This window comes from Wolffia australiana, chromosome 3 (genome assembly GCF_029677425.1).
Source record: "Wolffia australiana isolate 7733 chromosome 3, ASM2967742v1".
Classification (NCBI taxonomy): Eukaryota; Viridiplantae; Streptophyta; class Magnoliopsida; order Alismatales; family Araceae; genus Wolffia; species Wolffia australiana.
In genome coordinates, this window is record NC_135837.1 from 7,294,352 (window position 1) to 7,302,160 (window position 7,809).

The following is a 7,809-nucleotide window of genomic DNA, read 5'->3' on the forward strand; positions in this document are numbered from 1 at the left end:
CATAATATATTTAATGATAAAAAGAACATACTTATTCAAAGATGTTGGTAGTTGGATGGAAGATATGAAGAAGGACGCGCCCACAGGAATGATGTCTTCTATAACATAGTATCTTCCTTGTGTGGACAAAATCGGTCTAAGAATTTCATGTAATAAAAGGTACAAGAACTAAGTTTCTGCATGATTAAAATCCTCAATGAATTTCTGCAAATCTTTTTTTTTTAATATCAGTGGGTATTAATGGCTGTCTGCCCACTCCCCGTATCTTACCTTTCTTATTCCTCTTTTTGACCGCCACAGCTCTACTTGGAATAGATAATAAATAGAATAATAGACAATGAACTTTCCGATGTAATGGTTAGATAGGATACTCCCTTTTTTTCTCTCTTCGTTTGTGTCTTCATTGGAAAGAGGTGAGAGAGATAGACATGTATCTGGCATATGAGAACATAGATAGATGGATGGATAGATAGATATAGAGAGAGATAGAGCTAGGGATATAGATAGGGAGAGAGACAGATAGATATATGGTTATACAAAGAGATAGATAGAGAGATATATAGGGAGAGAGACAGATAGCGAGCAAGAGAGATAGATAAATAGTTATACGTAGGGATAGATAGGGAGAGAGACAGATAGCGAGCAAGAGAGATAGATAGGGAGAGAGAGATCTTGAGAGAAGACAGATATACAGATATAAAGAGAGAGAGATAGAAAGAGAGACAGATAGATTTACAAAAATATAGATAGAGAGATAGATTGGGATATATAGATAGAGAGATAACGGAGAGACAGATATAGATATAGATAGAGATAGAGATAGATGTAGATAGAGGGATAGAAAAAGATTTATATAGATATATAGATTGACAATAGAGAGAGAAGGATATATAGATAGATATAGATATGTAGATAGATAAATAGAGACAGATAGATGGATAGATAAAGATATATATATATATATATATATATATAGATAGAGAGGGGGATAGAGAGAGGGAAATATATAGAGAGATAGATAGATAGATAGATGGATGGACAGAATTACAGCCATTAATTCGTCATCTCTCGCTCTAGCTAACCATCTGACACCAGCAATGGGTTTTTGAGGGGTTTATATTCCAAGTCCCGTCCTCCCCATCCTTCCCCTCTGCAGTCCTCCCCCCCTTCCCAACCTAGAGAGAGAAACAGCATCCACCAAGAGAGAGAAAGGCACAGAGAAGAGAGAGAAAGCGCAGCGGCGCCGGCGAGGGCAAGGATTTATGTCGGCTGGTTCTTCCCCTCTCACTACACCCGAATTCCCCCTCCCTTTCTCTCTCTATCTCCTCCTTTCTCTCTCTATCTCCTCGGCGGCGATGCCGGCGAGGAAGATCCGAGTTCTCTGCTACGACCCCGACGCCACCGACGACTCCGGCGACGACGGCGGCGCCGCCAAGCGACTTATCAGCGAGATCCACGTGTCGGCCTCTCGTTGCCGCCGCCGCGCCGCCGCCCCGCCGCCAAACGCCGGGGCGTACGGCGGCGCCGCCAAAATCCGCGGCGTACGGCGGCGGCGCTGGGGCAAATGGGCGGCTGAGATTCGCGATCCAGTCCGCCGCGCCCGCCTCTGGCTCGGCACTTTCGACACCGCCGAGGAAGCCGCCGCCGCCTACCAGCGCGCCGCCGCCCGCATCACCGCCGCCAAACTCAGCGCCGCCGCTGACGTGGCCCCCCTCGCGCCGCCTTTCTCTCTCTCCTCCTCATCCTCCTCCCTCGCCGCCGCCGCTGACGTGGACTCCGACGCGCCGCCTTTTTCTCTCGCCTCTTCTTCTTCCTCCCTCGCCGCCGCCGCTGACGTGGACTCCGACGCGCCGCCTTTTTCTCTCGCCTCTTCTTCTTCCTCCCTCGCCGCCGCCGCTGACGTGGACTCCGACGTGCCGCCCTCGCCGGCGGTCGACGAGTTGGGGATCGGAATCGGCCTGGTCGACTCGTTCTTGGTGGGCGCAGAGTACGACTTCGTTGTCGGGCTTGGGCCCGTTAAGGACCTCAGTTTCGACGCCTTTGACCCGGCCTCCCTCGACTGGATCGACGTCTGATCCCAATCCGACGGCTCTCCTTCGCCCACCAGTTTTGCCCGATATTCTATTCGAATAATACCCAGCAAGATCAACTATTTCTCCCCCCACGGGAAACACACCTGCCGGGTTTTTGGCGAAAAAGTCTTTTCCCAAGAATTTTGCTCCTCGAGGACTTTTCTACATTTTGTAATATTTTTATGTTTTTTTGGCGCCATTTTTCCGACAGCTGGCGGAACATTCCTTCAAAGTCAGGGGTACGGACGGGGACAGATTCATAATTAAAATAGTTAAATGTTGAAGATCTTAAATCGTTGACTGGAGTCAACTTTATGTTATACTTTAAGAATTGGCCCGAAAAGATAGATATTTGTTTGTTTGGTTTTTTGAGGCATGACGTGGACGGCGGCGGCAGCATGTAATCCTCCACATCAGCGAGGGCGATCAAGTTGGGATTTGATCTTATCGCTGTCGTGTCAAATGACGTCATCTCGAGGATGGTTGGCCAATGGAGCTGAAATAAGTGACGTCATTGTGTCTGACCTGGTCTACTCTGTCGTCACGTGAGGACCGAGAGTAAGGTTCGTCATCCGTCGTTACTTGGCTTTCGTACCATCCCGTCATCGGAACCTGCTTAATTATAGTGTGTTTAATTGTCCCGCCGTCTGTTCTCTCATCGACCCTCCTTAATGAGATGTGTTTAATCGGTCCGTTTTACCCGTCTTCGGAACCGTTCCGTCATCCGTCCTCGTACTCTATTGGGCATGTATTCTTTTAATGGGCCGAATAAATTTGGGCCTCCAATGCCCAATTGATGGTTTCTTTCTCTCTTATATGTTCTTCATTTTATTCTAAATTTTCATCTTCTTCCAACTGTTTTGTAAATTGGGGCGATCGCGATTCGAGAGGGTTTGCTCGAAGAAGTAGGAATCGGTGACGATCGGACGCGAATCCAAGCGTATAATTGCGAATTGGTGCCTGAATTTCTAGTTTGGATGATGATCTAAGCGGATTGTCGCAAAGTAGGGATGCAGAATTCGTCGTCGTCGGCCGCGGCGAAGGCCAAGGCTGGATCCTCTCAGCCTTCTGAGACTACTTTCAAGCGCAAACGCGGGGTCTTCCAGAAAGATTGTGCGTAAGAAGATGTCATTGCGAGCATGCTTCGTGTTGTTTTTATTCCATTACTGCGAATGATGTCTCTTGTAATTTGACTGGAACATTTTTTATTTCAGTGCAGCATATGATGTATGGCTTTGGGGATGATCCCAATGTAAGTACTTTCTTCCACTGAGTTTATGAATGTGTAATTTCCCCTTTGTCTCCGCATATGTCTCTTGCGTAAATTCTTTTCTGTTGCATTTAATCGGCCTTTAAACTCAAAAGCGTGCTAGAAGAAACCCCACATTTGAAGGTTGGTTGTATGCTGATAAAGTACAATTGAAACAAATAATGATGATGATTATGCTGTCGATTGTCGTTTACAGTAATTTCGGCGGCTAGTTTTTAAGGATAGAAACAACTTCTAAGTCCCATTGAGATATGTAATTCTGCTATTATGTTATCTTCAATGTCACATAGTTTCATGGTTCCAACTAAACAAGTATTGATTGATTTAGGACTATGCTCTTGTCCCATGGCGTCTTGGAAAATAAATTTAGGATCTAAGCGGAAGAATAAAATGATGACTTACTTTATCACGATTCATAAGAATTTGAATGTGTGATCGTAGATCGTCGCCGTCCTCTTTCCCTTTTCGGAGTTTCTGATAATAATTTACATGATCTTCTCTTTGAAATTGGTAAACGAACTTCTAAAGGCATCAATGCATCGTGTACAAATCCTTGGGCATTAAATATTAATGTCATTAAAAAGAAACAAGAGCATTTTTTTGCACCATTTTTTGCCTGAACTCTTACTTCAGACTTTGAAGGATAATAAAGGTTCGATGAGGTGGTTATGTGTCCTTCTACTTTGTCTTCATTTTTTAGCCAAAATTTTTCTGTTCAAAGCAAGGAATTCTCGTTAATATTTCTTTTTTGCTACTTTTTTGCCAAAATATCTCCAATATTACTCGTATTTTATTTCTTCTTAAAAACATAGTCGTATTTTAAACCTACTTCTAGTAAGCCCGTCATGAGATTTCTTTTGTCTTTCAAGCACTTTTTCTGACTCTCAGGAATCAGATTTTAATGAACTCCATAAGAAGAATTTCGAAACAAGAAATTATCTTGGGTTGTCAAACTGAAGTTTGGATATAACTCTGGTTGGTAATGTTTGATTTGCTGATTGCCAAAAGCTTGATTTTCAACGGATAATGTTTTTTTGGCGTAGTGGAATGATGGGCCTTCTTTAAAAAGCTTTCTTTGATTGCTTTATTGTATTAATATTTTTTGTTTTTAAGAGAACCAGGTATAATTTTTTTTATTCTGTAGCCTCTTCCAGAGACTGTTGCCCTCGTTGAAGACATTGTTGTCGAATACGTTACTGACTTGGTAAGTGGTCGTGGTTTAAATTTTTTTATGCTTTAACACTCATGTTAGAAACTTCCAATGGGTCAACAAAATACAGTTGGATAAGAATTTCTGATCAGATTTCCAAGCTGATTAAAATTTAATCTTCGTTATCAATTTTCTTGCTTTTTCATCTTCATTTCATTGATACATGATGGCAAAAGTCCTAGTGACTAAATCAATCCCAACGTACATTGTGTCTCTAAGAACTTCTAGTTTTCAGTGTATTCCAGCTTTTAATTTGAGAAAAAGATTGAGATTAGTCATTAAAATGCAAATCAAATAACTTAAAAAGTCTCTTAAACAATTAATCATCGAACTCTGTTTACGTTTATTAAATACTACTTTCTATATCATTAAGGCTCCCTGTTCACGATCGTCCTGGTTATTTACTGATTTTAAAGTGAATCGGACAAGATTTTTAAAAAAATCGGGCCTATATTTTTCTCCTCGATCTAAATCATTTTAATAATTTCTTTCCCAGGCGCACAAAGCACAGGATATTGCATCCAAAAGAGGGAAACTTTTGACTGAAGATTTCTTATTTTTGATTCGTAAGGTAGGTGACAGCCCCGTGCTATCAAGTAGCAATAATTCCTCTGAAAACCATATCCTTGGCTAAAGTCCCTCTAGTTTAACTTAGGAAAATGAGTACTAATTTTCTTCCTTATCTCTAATCTGTGAAGGACTTGCCAAAGTTCCACCGGTGCACCGAACTGTTGTCCATGAATGAAGAGCTTAAGCAGGCCAGGAAAGCTTTTGAGATTGATGAGGATAAGCTCCTTCAGAATGAAGGCTGAACCATGGTCTTCTCCATTAGGTTTGAACAAGTTTATTCATTTTATGATATAGTAAATTTCTATTAAAAATATAGTTTCCAATTTTCAACTTAGGTGATATATTTATGAAAATGTTATGTTCTTTTACACGAAGAATGAAAGAACACCAGCTCTTTCAGACTGACCTTCCCCTACTTGTGACTAATTATTGGCCTCTTCCATGTGATGTTTTAATCATACTGTTGATTACAGAAGTACATTAAATTTAACCTTTTGCAAATTTAGTGTCTGTTGTTTGAACTATGGAATGAAGGATGGAATGTGAAGAGTACAACTTCATTTTTCCAGTTAGGTTTGTTTGATTTTTCACCTAGGTTCGTCTCATGATACAACAGTATCATGAAGTTAGTATGAGAAAAAGAACCAATTTATCACAGAATTATTGAGTTGATGGCAGAGATTCCCATGAATGCATCAATGCATGAGACTAGTCTAATCTTTATAACATATATTCGAAACTCGTGAATTTCGGGTCGGGTGCTTCTGTCCAGTTATGAAGTAAATGAAGGTAGTTGGGTAAAGAAAATTCCCTCCTTGGACGAGCACGGTGCTTAGTCAAGTAGAGCGGGGTTGATAGTCCAATAAAAAACAAATCAAGTACAACAAAATATGAGTTAGAAAGGTCAATCCCTTCCCACCCTTTTCTAGTAAAAATAAAACCTGGCCCGTCTGCTTCATAATAATCATATGAAGGTTAAGTCATGTTACCTAATTGTATCATAGATAATGCTTGTGCTAAATATTATAAGAAAATATTTGTGTGGTTATGTATTTGAAGTGCATGGTCTCTCAAGCAATACATCCATTGATTATGTTGCTGTTACTGCAAAATAATGAAAATTCTCTCATCAGCAAACATGTTTAAGAAATTTAATGTGTTACTATATATAATTTAATGTGTCATAAGATTCTCTCTAGGACACCTAGCATTTAGATCATTGCTCCAAACACATACTCAAAGATGTATTAAAAAATATATAATTTGCAGAAGTCATTCACTAAACATAGAAAAATGACACGTGGTAGTCTGGCAAGAGAGATTATATCTAGGTACATCATCACTCATCATATGAAGGTGATCTAATCAAAAACATAATCCCTGAAAATGAAACTTGAAAAGGAATTCCTCCAGAATTATTATTGGATTTTAATATTAATCAAGTTAAAGTATTTTTTGATGATATTTGTATTTATTTCAATAAGTATGGACTTATCAGATTTGTGTATTGGGACACAAAGCTGACTCGGCGCGCTAGCATATGGTGTTGTGAATTGTGGGAGTGAGGATGCATTATTAGAGGGTTGGTAATTAAATAAAAAAAACAACATTTATTAGTGCATAGTATGTTATTCCTCTGTAACAGAATCAATAAAAGCACCATTAAAAATGAATTCTATCATCGACAAATATAGAAATTAGGTATATCATGGAATTCATGATCACATGAGTCTACATGCTATATCTATAATAGCATCATTAAAAATGAATTCTATCATCAACAAATATAGAAATTAGGTATATCATCATAATTACATGAGTCTACATGCTATATCTATAAGAGTATCATTAAAAATGAATTCTAACATCAACAAATATAGAACTTAGATATAGCATGGAATTCATGATTACATGACTCTACATGCTATATCTACAATTTAATAATCTAAGGGAAAAAATCATACCAACATATTATTTCAAAAATGTGAACTTTTATGCAACTTTATTATAGATATGATATTAGTATTCATTATTGGCCTTCAGAATTAATTAACTATTTCACCATATAGATTAATTAATGTCGAATTGATTTAACCCAATCTATAGGTCGAGTCTCCAACACATGGGTTGCCAAACTACACGTCGTGTTCTAGAAGATACAAAGGAGTGTGTATCGACTCACTCATGGAACATGTTCATCATCGGTTATCGTGTATGTATAATCCCTCGTCCACTTGACACTCCTTGGATGACTTGGGTAATTTTCAAACCCTAATCGGTCATCCGAGTTAGTACTGATGCATCAGGAATCATCGGAGAACTCTTCTCAGATACTTCACAGCCTTGGCCAAGGACTTCATCGCATCGTCTTCTTTGAGCTTTCACTTCTTATACTGAGGGTGGATGATCCCATATTGACCACTCAATCATCTTCGTGAACTTCTTAATGCACCCGAACTAAGACCATTTGGAATCCCATGATTAGAGACTCGTTGGCCATAGTCAAAGTACAACCGTCCGTCCACAAGATGTCTTTGGTGTCTTAGGTCTAAGGACCACTTACACAGTCATGATGTGAATCAACCTGATTGATAGTTCAGTATAATACCATCGAGAGATTTGTACGGATCAAGTCAGTGAATTCTTATTACTAAAGAGTATCCGCTGTCTATCATTAGTGTCTCCAC

At 39.7% G+C, this 7,809-nt stretch overlaps 2 protein-coding genes across 2 annotated transcripts; both read left to right on the plus strand.

The window, feature by feature from the left end:
- Nucleotides 1-1,133: 1,133 nt before the first annotated feature.
- LOC144700815 (uncharacterized) lies at nt 1,134-2,367 on the plus strand. The gene has a single exon (XM_078572363.1). It carries the CDS (start codon nt 1,263-1,265, stop codon nt 2,073-2,075), a length of 813 nt encoding a protein of 270 aa, XP_078428489.1. The 5' UTR covers nt 1,134-1,262; the 3' UTR covers nt 2,076-2,367.
- A 541-nt stretch (nt 2,368-2,908) lies between these two features.
- On the plus strand, nt 2,909-5,529 carry TAF13 (TBP-associated factor 13). Its single transcript, XM_078572362.1, has 5 exons — nt 2,909-3,185; nt 3,287-3,324; nt 4,487-4,546; nt 5,049-5,123; nt 5,251-5,529. The coding sequence occupies exons 1-5, from the start codon at nt 3,083-3,085 to the stop codon at nt 5,362-5,364; spliced, it is 390 nt and encodes a 129-aa protein (XP_078428488.1). The 5' UTR covers nt 2,909-3,082; the 3' UTR covers nt 5,365-5,529.
- Nucleotides 5,530-7,809: the final 2,280 nt, after the last annotated feature.

Bases quoted from the DNA above. Each gene is read 5' to 3' on its own strand.
- LOC144700815 (XM_078572363.1), top strand. From the start codon at position 1,263: ATGTCGGCTGGTTCTTCCCCTCTCACTACACCCGAATTCCCCCTCCCT.
- TAF13 (XM_078572362.1), top strand. From the start codon at position 3,083: ATGCAGAATTCGTCGTCGTCGGCCGCGGCGAAGGCCAAGGCTGGATCC. The intron at 3,186-3,286 runs GTGCGTAAGAAG...TTTTTATTTCAG, and splicing joins CGGGGTCTTCCAGAAAGATT to TGCAGCATATGATGTATGGC. The intron at 4,547-5,048 runs GTAAGTGGTCGT...TTTCTTTCCCAG, and splicing joins TCGAATACGTTACTGACTTG to GCGCACAAAGCACAGGATAT.